This window comes from Branchiostoma belcheri, unplaced genomic scaffold (assembly GCF_001625305.1).
Source record: "Branchiostoma belcheri isolate BF01 breed outbred unplaced genomic scaffold, Haploidv18h27 scaffold50, whole genome shotgun sequence".
Classification (NCBI taxonomy): Eukaryota; Metazoa; Chordata; class Leptocardii; order Amphioxiformes; family Branchiostomatidae; genus Branchiostoma; species Branchiostoma belcheri.
The window spans coordinates 24,566-36,811 of record NW_017804132.1 but is presented as its reverse complement, the minus strand read 5'-3'; the positions used below and the strand labels follow the sequence as shown (position 1 = coordinate 36,811).

The window sequence follows — 12,246 nt, the reverse complement described above, 5'->3', positions numbered from 1 at the left end:
GTGTGGTCAGGTAAGGAGAGTTTCTCTATTGCATTCTTTACATTTACCTGCCAGAATAATTTCCAAATGAATACCAGTAATTCTCAATTGTTGATCAACTGCAAGTAGTGATCGCTGCATTTTTGTTTCATTTTCAATGTCAATGTTAGAAAACCTATTATACAACGTTTCATCACTCAGGTGTACGTCAGATTAGGGAGCTAGAAAAGGTCGATCAGCTCGAAAAATCTATGTCTCTCAGCTTGCAGGGGTCCAAAGAAAAAAACAGAATGGGGGCATTTCGAGTATTTCGAGCCCTGATTTGTAACATTCTTGCTTTCTTCATTGAAGACAACTTGTGACAGCTTTGAAGATCACAACCTGATCACGTACAACTCAATTTGAAGATGGACAAGCAACGGAGTACTCCAAATAACAACAACCCATTTAAGGACAGAAAAGAGTCATCAGAGTAAGTCTTTCTGATATTTGTGCTATAGGCTGTCACTGAATATTGTCCATCAAAAGTATTTTTTATTCATTTACTAAGTATATTTTAGCCAGTGCATCCGATCTCAGAGCCATTTTGAAAGTGAATCAGTTTCGCTTTCAGTTTTGCTTTCAGTTTCGCTTTCAGTTTCAGTTTCAGCTTACTGTAAGTATCTTTAGATTCGCGGGGCCTAAAGTTCGCGGTTTCGGGAAAATGAACAATCTGCGATTCGCGATTTCTCCTTTGCTATTCAAAGAATAACTTGTAAAATGTATAATGATAATAATAATAATAATAATAATACTTCGTGTCCTGGCATTTATCTCCTAAAATGCGGCGCTGATTTGACACAAAAATTTGTTTCTTGTACCGCGCGAGGCTGCCTGTATGCTCTGTCGGTATGCAAATCTTGCATCACATGTCCGCGCTAGGCGTTTCTGATTGGTTAACGTTGTTGCGTCGGTGCATCTCTTCCTATCCTTAAATTCTACCATCTTCCTATAATTAAATTCTACCATCAGAAATTTTTGTGTTTTTCCTGTCGAGCTGGGTGTCGTCTATTAATTGGTTAATATAGTTTCTTGCTGGACGACCACGACTTCTTTTTCCATGTGAGGGCTCCCACAGTAATAACTGGTTTATGATTTCATCCTCACTTCTGTAGCAGTGTCCGATGAACCCCAACCTTAGTTTTCTTATTGTTTCGCTCACTGTGGGTAGATTTTCATATAGTACACCATTTGGTATCTTTCGGTACCAGTGTACATTTTTGACAATTCTAAGCATTTCTGTTCACTTACAATAAGGTACATTTGTAGTCCAAATAATATCTAACCTAGTAGAAATTGTGAATGTAAGATTATATATTTGTTTACCGGTATTTAGATTTAAGCTACCTGCACAATAAAAATCCTGATGATCCATTGACCGATTTTTTTTAGTTTTTAAAGAAATGTCCTTGCAGTTCCAGAACGAACTGCTAGGGAGCCCAGACTCATTTCACTTCTTCCCAAGCACAAGAATTATCTCAACCATGCAAATTTCATGACCCTAGCATGTCCAGATCACGATATGTCAAAACAGGACATTCTCCTGCAGTACCATAACAAGCCACCGGGGGACGCAAAAGCTAATCATTTTGGGGTGGGGTCGTGTGGCGTAGCGGCAGAGTGCCCGACTCGGAACCAATAGGTCCCGGGTTCGAGTCCTGACATGCCACCGATCTTGTGCCATTGGGAAAGGCACTTAACACGACTTTCCTCATTCCACTGAGGTGGAAATGAGTATTGTATTGTCCCCTGTGTTGGTGGTTACATCAATATAAGTTTTAAAAAAACTTGAGTGTGCCGTCACCACGTCTTGTGATTATATGTTGGAATGTAAATAAAAATAATAATCATCATTTTGAGGTCTCATCAGGACCTAATCACATAGTTACGAAATATCAAGGCAATTACCCCAGGCATTCTGAAGTTATCGTGTTCACAAACAGATACATGCATGCTCCCCAAAACATATTCAATTCACAACTATTAAACCTTGATGTAATATTGTGTACCTGCAACAACATCCCAGTGCGCTGGTTAATGTCACTACTCAAATTGCCAGAAAGTAAGTCATCAAAATAGTACAGTGCGATCTCAACATTTAAACATTTGACTTATTTTTTCATTTTTTTTTGTCTGGTAACTTAGGGATGCATGTTGCCAAGAAGTCCGGCTCACTATCTTTGAGGAACACATGTCCCAAGCAGAATTAGATGAGCTGAAAATGTGTGCTGATGGTTCTGCTACTTTTGAAGAAATGGCACCAAAACTGACATCAAAACTACAAGATGCAAAAGACGCCAGTGTTACCTTTGGCATTGTTGGTGATGCAGGGGCGGGGAAAAGCACTTTCATCAACTCTTTCCGTGGTTTAAGACCCGATGCTGAAGGTGCCGCCGAAGTCTCAGCCGTCCGCCACACGACCAACGAAGTCACGCGGTACCCTGTACCACACAACAAAAACATTGTCTTTCTCGACTTTCCTGGAGTCCTCTTCCGAAGCACAGAACATGGTGTGGTAGAAGAGTTCAACACGAAAAGCTACCTCGACCTTTACGGCGCACACATGGAACAATGTGATCTCTTCCTCATATTCGTTACACTACGAATGAGCAACAACATCATCTGGATTGCAAAAGAAGCCAGAAAAATGGAAAAGAGTGTCTTTTTCGTCCGGTCAAAAGTTGACATTGACTTAGCAAATGAAAGCAGAGATCACCCCTGGCGTTTTCCCAAAGGCACCTCCCATACCACAGAGGAAGCACAGAAATTTCTCGGAAAACTGCGCCAAGCTACAGCACAGGAGCTGAACAGGCTTGGGTATGGTGAGGTCAAAGAGACAAAGGTGTTTGTCATCTCTGGGGTACTGGCGGATGTACATGCCGGTACATACGACATGTCCAATCTTCGGATAACTATCTACAACACAGTGTCGCCAGACAAACAAGCAGTTCTCATCACCAGCTTGCCAGACTTTGCAATTGACTCAGTACATCACAAAGCAAAGAATCTCAGATCGCGGGAGGTTATTGGAGCAATCGTTTTGAATACAGCTGTCAGCGCTGCCCCTCTGCCAGGACTTGGGGTCGCCATGGATATCGGTAAAGTCCTTTTAATAGTCAAGAGTCAATAATTCGCATCAAACATTAAAACAATAAATCCACTACGTACATCACATTGTGTATTCACCTTTAATTTTATGGAAACAAAATATACATGTACTTGGTTAAATAATATCAGAATCAGCAGCCAATCTTTTGGATTTCGCAAAAATGCACATTGATACTGCCATATTCAACAAATACACTCATGTTCTTCAGGAGTCCTCGTAGGAGGCTACCATCGCGTCAAGGCAGCATTGAGTCTCAACGACAAATCCCTCAGGCGACTAGCAGAGCTAGTAGAGAAGGACTACAACAGCCTGAAGACATTTGTTGAGAGAAGACTAGTGCTGGGAGAAAGGATAAAGAATCCGAGCGCTCCGAGCTATTGCGGCTGCCACAGCATCTGGACTGACAATAGGCGCCCTCGCTGTCACAAGTCTAACAGTTAACATCGTCCTTCCTATTGTTGGTGGAGTCATAGCAGCACCAGCCTCAGCTGCACTTGTGTACATTGTCATGCGAGAGATGATCAACGAAATGGAGTCATGTGCAGTTAATCTCTTCAACTATGCATATGGATTGGACCCTGGGTATGTACAGACCAGTTACTGTGTAAAAAATTTCTAACCTGAGTTTTCTAATCATAACTAAAAAAGTCCTAACCTGAGTTTTCTAATCATAAACAGTACATTCAAACTTGTACATTGTTTCATCTAGCAAAATTAGTGTGGATGTAAACGAAAGAAAAATACTTTAATATAGACTTTCATCTTCCATTTCATACCCACAGCCCAGCACACATTGGGATACTTGGGAAGGAATGCTCCAGCAGAACAGAATTCCTGAACACCATCCGTGGGCTTCGTAGTAATGATCCAGGCGCAGCTGATGGAAAGGCTATCAAAAAGCCTACAGAATACGCATCTTCTAACAACCTTGTGTTTGTGGAGTTTCCAAGCCCACGGGTTAAGAAGACATTTTTTCGACGGAAAATCGACAAAGACGCATACAGAGAGAGCTTCGGTGACAAGTTGAAGCAATGTGATGTCTGCCTAGCTTTCATTGAAGAACTCAAAGACATAACTGATGAAATGATCACTGTTGCCAAGATGGCAAGAGAGGAAGAGACATCAAAGTGCTGTTTGTTTGGTAAGCAAGACATTCCATTATTTTGCAAATACATGTACATAACATGTTAGTAACTACTTTAAATTTTCGTATCTATCTCACATTAAATTTGAAATTAGATTTTCCACCGAGTACATTGACTGTATCAAGTGTATGTTTAATTTATTTGACTTTAATTCATATTATGCTCATGACAGCAAGGCAATTTCCAAATGCATACTATTCTTTTCCTTCCTAACAGGCCAAATAACAGCCATCTTTCAACAGACCAGAGTGACATGATCAGCAACTGCCAGAGGAATCTTAAGACACTGTATGGTGACATTGATGCATCTGACATATTCATCATCAGTACTGAGTATGAGGCAATGACTCGCGACAGAGGACTGATGCCTGCCTTAAGACATGCCATCTTCAAAGAACTTCAAAAAGCTGACAAGACAGATAGGTAAATCAAATACACAAATACAAAAATATTGTATTAAATGTAATTCTACAAGTACATACTTGATGAAGTAATGTTGGCAATGATACGCTCACCGTACAGATGTCACAGTGAAAACAGTGAACGTAACAGTGCCGTTAAAAAATCAGGAATTACAGTATCTGTGTTTTTTTTTTCAGAAACATGATGTACATGAGGTCTGACACGCTGATGTTGAATGACGATGATGCAGGAACCATCTTGAAAAGTCTCTCGAACAGTTTGAGAGGGATAGAGATGTTAGGACAGAACCACTCTGACGATGGGACTGAAGGACAGAACCATTCAGACGATGTGACAGACCTGATAAAGAGCAAAGAATACTGCCTGCCGAAGTGGGACCAGACAACCATTCGGATAGGTGAGATTGGGTGTTACCTCCTTGAAAAATGGTATTGTTTTTGGCCTGTCCGTGTGTGTGCCTATATGTCTGTCTATGTGTTTCTGCACATTTGTAGTCATCATAACTTCAGATCAATATTTGGTATGTTGGTAGGTCGCAGGAAGGCAAAGGTCAAGGTAAAATATGGGCTTCCTGGAAGCTGACTTTGATCAAATCGAGAGTCATATACTAGTAAGGATACAAAAACAAATAGAGCAATCAAACCCATGCATCCAAAAAACCATGTACCTGGTATCCAAGGTTTTCTCAAATCATCATGGAAGTTCACCTGTGTTGAGAGTAATCATATGTACTATTGTTTGACACATTTTCCAATCCAGGTATTATCAGTGACCGTGGAGCAGCAACTAACACCTTCATCAGTTCTCTCCTGGGTTATCGTGAGAAGGTGGCCTCCCGTACAGCAGCTGGGTCCACACAAACAGAGTACACCTCAGCTGACACACAACGCCCACAGAACCTCACTGTGGTCAGATTTCCTGCAGTGTCATTTCAAACAGGTGACAGTCCTTGACAATCTGCTTAAAAAATTGCTGAATAGCGTTAAGTTTTGGACTGACAGCTCATGTACATTATATAATACAGAAAAGAAAGGTTGCAGAAAAGCTATTTGACAGCTTGTAGAATAATATGTCATTTAGAAGTGAAAGGACTGCTAGTTAAAGCACGTGTACATGTGTCATCTTCCTGCTCAGTCACAGATGCTTGCCATTTCATGCATGTAAATTGTAAGGCCACAGCAAGTACTTTTTATGGATGACATCAGCGAGTGCATTAATTTTCGCCTAATTTTGGAGAGAAAAAAACAAGAAATTTTGTGTCTTCCTGACAGTGGTCACCATGCCAAAACTGGGCAAAGATGTCTGTTGCCATGCCGGAAGGTGGATGACAGATAACTAGAGGAGACATTGGAAAAGGCTCTGATTTAATGTTTTGTTTCTTACTTCGTTGCAGTGATATGTGATGCTGGCTGTGTATATGTGATGTTCCCACTAAATCAAAACCAAATTTTGTACAATGATTGAGTAAAAAATGTAGGAACCTTATTTTTTCGGGCCGCCTTGTTTTTTTTCGCCCGCTCGTATTAGATTTGGGCGGAGGATGTCATCCATAAGATTTACTTGCTGTGGCCTTAATAAAAGAACACAGAATAAACTAATCATTTCTATTAATTTATTTTTATATTCCATACAAACAGGGATAAAAGAAGACATTAAGTCCAGGTACATGAACTGCCAAACGGACAACATCAACAGCTGTGACATCTTCCTTGTTCTGTGTGGAGAGGTGGTGGCAACAGAGACCATCTGGCTAGCAGTGGAAGCAATGAAGAAGAATAAGAAGGTACATGCCGGTACATGTATGTTAAAACAGTTACATCATGTACAATGGCACAAATATGTCATTGTGATTGTATGCAAATAAGAAAGGTGTCAATTTCAACCTTCCAATATCAACCATAGAAAAGCACTGAATATTTGTGTAATTCTAAGCAGTTTTACTTTTGACCTGCATGTAAACTGGGCAATACATTTCACTTAGGCCACAGCAAGTAAATTTTATGGATGACATCCTCCGCAGACTCCAAATCTAATGCAAGCGGCCGAAAAAAAATTATTATTTTTTTTTTCAAAATCAGGCCAAAATTAATGCGCGCACTGATGTCATCCATGAAAATTACTTGCTGTGGCTTATATGTCTATCTGAAAAAATGAATGCTGGTATGAAAAACCATTTACTACTTCCAAATTCAAAAGGAATGCGTTCCACCGTAGAAGAGTGCAGCGACCTAGCCATTCCTTACTTTACATTATATACAGGTGCTGTTTGTTAAGTCAAAGTTTGACACACACAACAGTGGGCTTAAACCTCAAGAAAGAGAAGCCACCATGAAGAGAGTAAAACAGAGCCTGGCTGATGCAATTCAGGTAAGATGACAAGTAGTTGGTGGAATGTTTGTGTACAATTATGGTACATATGATGAACATCAAACCTTTACCTTTATTTTACAAACCTGTTATTTTTCATATGTTCTCTATTTAGCCTAATTATTGTTATTATTATTGTTATCATTATTATGCTTTTAATTGAAATGGGGGAGGACTACGTGTAGAATAAGCCCTAAGGCTTTTTTTGTCCTCCAACACATGCATTTTGTTTAGGTTGATTATTCTATATTTCGTTTCCTTCGATTAGTTTATTCACTTACTGTATTGTTTTTTTTATGTATGTGCAAATAAATATAAACAAAATAAGCAATAAGCAAACCCTGTTTCTCCTTGTAGCTTGCTGTTTATTCATACTTTAATAGACTGGAGCTAGATAATAAAACTATTTACAGTTTTCTTCTACATAACTGCATAATATGAAAGCTGCTTATTAATGATTCAGCGTAATCAACCAAAATTATAGAATTAATGTTATTTGAGGGAGATCTTTTTAAGTTTAAGGTCAAATACATAATGTACATGTAATCAACATTTGCCTAATGCTATTTTTTTACCAATTCCAATCTGTGGAATTATTAAAATGTGTGATTTCTGTGTGAAATCTACAACAACAAGACCATCCTGTCACTATCCTGTCACTTATTTGCAAAACTATCACTGTGCATTAAAATATAACATATAGTATTAACTAAGTTACTTCTGAAACGACGTTCCACATTTTTATTCACAAGAACAAGCTCAGTGCCGAAGGCAGCACGACAACAGTGATGTTGGATGACCTCTTCCTGGTCAGTGGCAAGTGGGAAGATGTCATGCGAGGAGCTTTTGACATGGTCAAATTGAGACAGACAATGATCAATGAATTGAGTGATGAACTTCAAAAGCAGGTAAAGGATTGTGACCTGAATCACATTACAAAAAAACAGCTAGATACTATTGCCATTGCGATCAGTTTTATATTTAGAGCTTTCTGTTTCCTATAACGTGAAAGTTTGCATGGCTGCATATGGCGGCGCCCATCTCCGTTTCTGCAGCCCTTGGGCCACACACAATTGTGCATTGCAGCAAGTCCATTAGTAGTGGTGTGTGTTTGACTTCCATATAGATTGAGAAATTATCCACAAACACAGGAAGTCCATGCTACACTAGCTTACAATTATATTGTTCTGCTTATTAATGGTTGAACATGTCTTCCCAGAATTATAAAATATTTCCTTGTGACTCTTGTGCCAAGTAGGCAGTAACTAGTATCCCACATGTTGTCCAAATCAAGCGAAACATTGTCAATGTATAAACAGTACAGTTACAGTAACTGAAATGTTAGTAAGTCCCATTGTGAATGTGTTTAGTGTTAACGTTACATGTACTAAAGGTATTCTAATCAAGTTAAACATTATGTGTCCCAACAGGCATTTGTGATGCTGTGTAAAGACTACTCCCCAGGTATGATCCCCACCAAGTCTGCCCTGCTGAAACAGATGGTGTGGACACAGGCTGTCCAGTCAGGAGCTCTCAGACCATGGACTGGACTCATGGTGGACACACCAGTAGACCTCGGTAATGTTTTCTAATTCTGTTAGGATATACACTGTATAATCTTAGTAACGGCCAAGATATTTCACCTTCTACAAACAGTCATTACACATAATGTCATTAGCACAATCATGCACAGTCCTTTCTTCATCTTGCTCAAGCTCACTACATGTACATGTAACTGTTACAGTTGAATTACACGTACCAGGGCTCGAAATTAAAGGTGGTCCGATGGCCACTGACCACTAAAATTTAGGCTGGGACAACTAAAAAGACACTTTGGGACATTTTTGCGACAATAGAAAAATAATCAACATCATAATCTCAGCCCTTCTTTTGTTTATCAGGCACACGTCCCGGCTTTTGAATTCAGAAAGGTCCCCCCCCCCTGAATTTCCTGTCTACTCTGCAATTATAATGTGCCTGGGAGTGAACATAAGCAAAATTAAGTTGACTTCAAGTTGAAGTCATACAATATTTAAAAAAAAAAACAGGTTGGGACAGTTCATCCTCACTTTGGGACAATTGAAATTTATTTGTGGGACAGTGCTGGGACAATAGGAAGAAAAGTTAATTTTGAGGCCTGCGTCAATAACCCCAACAAAAAGTTAAATTATGACATTGTATAACAACAATCAGACTGCAAATCTGAACATATTGCCTCTGCTATCTTTGAAAGTTGACATTTAAGTGCAATTTGTGAAAACTGGAATGAATTACCTCTTAGACTATATGATTGTCATATATTTATATGTGTATTCATAAAAATGATAATCCATCTCTAAGTTAATGAAATGTATTGTTTCTCTTCTACAGAGAAGTTAAGGGAATCCTGTGAAGTCTATAAGAAGTGTTTTGGCCTAGACGAGGGTTCCCAGGAAGACTTGGCTGAGTTATCTGCCACAAAGAAGGGGTTTATCGAGATGTCTGCAGAAAACAAACTCCCCATGTGTAAGGGTCTTTTTGGTGCAACCAGGGAGGTTCAGTCAGATCTCCTTGGTGCAAATAATTCAGAGCTACCCCCAACCTCTATTCGTGACCTTGTTGGAATGGTTTCAAAGAATGGCAGCGCTCTTATGACCCTCGAAGTTGCAAACTACTCTTTCGAAACACCTGTAAACTATGGCTTACCTGAAGGTAAAGCCATGCATGTCGTTGCACATTTCCTGCGAAAGGTAATCGCTGAACAGGCAGAATGTGCACAGGCACTGTATGAGGAACTTTTTGTCACCAAGTAATGTGAGCTTTGTGTTATCATGAATAGGTGTTAAGGGGAAATGTTTTGTATCCCTGATCATCAGGATGGTGACATACATGTTACTCCATGTTACTGAATGTTCTCCTGTGTAAGGTGGAATATAGATTCATTGATTTGTTTATTTTGATTTTTCACAAAGTGTAAGGGAGGGCAAAACAGGTGCATTACGTGCTTTTAAAAGTTGCCCTCCCCATCCAAAAACACAATGTACAACATCAAAATTTACATAGTTAATAACAACAAGTATAAAAATACACAGAATTGGCAATCAATATAGAAGGTTAGCGTAATTCAAGTACAAATGTATATCTACTAAGTAAATTGTGTTGAAACAAGACTTTAGGTCTATACAAGCAATACAAGAACTACACCCACAAGAAGTGGTCCAAGTACATGGCAGGTCAAGACTGTAATGTGTTTTATCTCTTGTAATGTGTTTTATTTCTTGTAGGTGGCCTTGAGTAGTTTATGTTTAATATGATATAATATCCGACTGCAACCGATTGATTCAATGAATGCGTGATACTCATCATAGATTCTCCCTGATATAAATATTTTGTGAATTACACCTCAAAATAATTTGTTCATTTTAACCTGGTAATGTATAAGAGGTGTAATTATATAGTTTTTTGTTCCAAAGTTCATCGGTGGAGATATCAGTCATTGTCTATTTAAATAGATGGACCAAAGTTGTGAGCCAGGATCCTCACCGATAGAACAGTAAAACACATATATATATTACTCAATCATGCTATCAAGATAACTACCTTCCATGATGTATTGCTGACCATTATTACATGTAACAGTTAAACAACAGACATCCCAATCGGAGTCTATGTCAACAGAAACTCTGTCGATACTAGTTAATATCATCGTATGTTGTATAATTGGAAAATACACACATCAAACATTATCTATATCTAACCAAGGAGCTTGATTTAACTTCAATAATAATTGACATTAACATACAAGTGTACCTAAATTGATGGATAGTTTCAGAAACTGACAAATCTAAAATTACTGGTTATGTGGATGTTTGAATGTTCCCTTGTTTTGGGTTTTCTCTTGTTTTTGTATTCTACATGACTGTACAATAATCTGTTGCAGCATGATGTTGCAAGTGAGGGATGGATGACGCTGAAAAAAGATAACAAATTTCTGACGATGCATAAACTAGTAAGGAACAGAAGTCTATAAGGCCATGTTGATTTGATTATATGGATGACATCCGCGCGCGCATGAATTTTCGGCCGTTTCCAAAAAAAAAAGTTTTAAACCATACTGTAAATCGTACAAAACGGTTGCAAAATGAGCAAAAATATGCCGTAAGTTACAAAAAATAAAAGATAAAAACTATACCAATGTCGTAGAATGCCAAAATCAAACGAAAAAATACGAAATTGTAAAGAAATGAACTTAAAGACTAGATTATTCGCCAAACCATATTCTGTCCCATTTGTTCAACCTTCAAAACCACGTAGATTTCATAATGAAAACAACTTTTTTTTTTTTGCAAAACTTTTTTTTTATTCGCACGCGCGCATCAGTTTTGGGGTTCCCGGAGGATGTCATCCATATAATCAAATCAACATGGCCTAACAAAGAATTATGGTCAGTTACAAAGTTTTAAAGCTTTAGTTAATTCTAACACGAATTCCCGCCACTTTTGATTCACTCCTGATGTCATCACGCTTCTGAATTGCAGAGGTTGTTCTTTCCCCCACTCTGGATACCTTCAGATCTAAGATCCTGACCCTGCCGCTACCTTCTTACGGAACAGACTAGCAACACCACATATAAATGACCCATCCTGGCATGCAACCCCCTCCGATAGGTGACAGAATCTTCAGAAGGATGAAGGTGGTCACCTCAACAGAAAGAAGAAGAAGAAGAAGAAAATCATACATCTGATGAAGGTGGACATGTTCGACCGAAACTTCGTGGCGAGTCTTTCATTTCGTGTTGGAACTTTGTAACTGGACCTGTACCAACACGGATGAGTTATACATTGTAATCGTTCATCAGTCAACAGAGTCATTTCTTCAACCTTCAAAACCACGTACTAGATTTCATAATGAAAGCAACTTTTTTTTTGGCCAAACTTTTTTTATTCGCACGCTGGCATTAGTTTTGGGGTTCCCAGGGGATGCCACCCATACAATCAAATCAACATGGCCTAATCTAATTATCACCGATGCACATGATTGGTTGTAATCACACATGGTACGGTCCGTCCGTCCAGATTGCTGCGAATGCGCAGTTTTTTTAACGCACGTGCCGCGAGTTGGACGGCTCTGCAGGATGTTCCCCTGTTTCTTCAGCATTTAGGGTAAATTTCCCAGCTTTTTGTCAGCAAATTATTCGTCTTAAAG

The 12,246-nt window shown here is 39.0% G+C and overlaps 2 protein-coding genes across 2 annotated transcripts; both read left to right on the top strand.

Moving 5' to 3' along the window:
• On the top strand, nt 1–5,648 carry LOC109480202. The gene is made up of 8 exons (XM_019782354.1): nt 1–10; nt 331–451; nt 2,164–3,116; nt 3,336–3,555; nt 3,910–4,059; nt 4,489–4,695; nt 4,872–5,092; nt 5,455–5,648. The coding sequence occupies exons 2-8, from the start codon at nt 387–389 to the stop codon at nt 5,646–5,648; spliced, it is 2,010 nt and encodes a 669-aa protein (XP_019637913.1). The 5' UTR covers nt 1–10; nt 331–386.
• Nucleotides 5,649–7,850: 2,202 nt separating this feature from the next.
• On the top strand, nt 7,851–9,854 carry LOC109480201. Its single transcript, XM_019782353.1, has 3 exons — nt 7,851–7,970; nt 8,493–8,640; nt 9,433–9,854. Exons 1-3 carry the CDS (start codon nt 7,851–7,853, stop codon nt 9,852–9,854), a joined length of 690 nt encoding a protein of 229 aa, XP_019637912.1.
• The last annotated feature ends 2,392 nt before the right edge of the window (nt 9,855–12,246 follow it).

What these genes read in the sequence shown, in the direction of transcription:
- LOC109480202 (XM_019782354.1), top strand. Translation starts at nt 387, where the DNA reads ATGGACAAGCAACGGAGTACTCCAAATAACAACAACCCATTTAAGGAC. An exon ending in AGGCGCCCTCGCTGTCACAA is followed by an intron (nt 3,556 to 3,909) that starts GTCTAACAGTTA and finishes TCATACCCACAG; the next exon opens with CCCAGCACACATTGGGATAC. An exon ending in GCATCTTCTAACAACCTTGT is followed by an intron (nt 4,060 to 4,488) that starts GTTTGTGGAGTT and finishes CCTTCCTAACAG; the next exon opens with GCCAAATAACAGCCATCTTT.
- LOC109480201 (XM_019782353.1), top strand. Translation starts at nt 7,851, where the DNA reads ATGTTGGATGACCTCTTCCTGGTCAGTGGCAAGTGGGAAGATGTCATG. An exon ending in GTGATGAACTTCAAAAGCAG is followed by an intron (nt 7,971 to 8,492) that starts GTAAAGGATTGT and finishes GTGTCCCAACAG; the next exon opens with GCATTTGTGATGCTGTGTAA. An exon ending in GGACACACCAGTAGACCTCG is followed by an intron (nt 8,641 to 9,432) that starts GTAATGTTTTCT and finishes TCTCTTCTACAG; the next exon opens with AGAAGTTAAGGGAATCCTGT.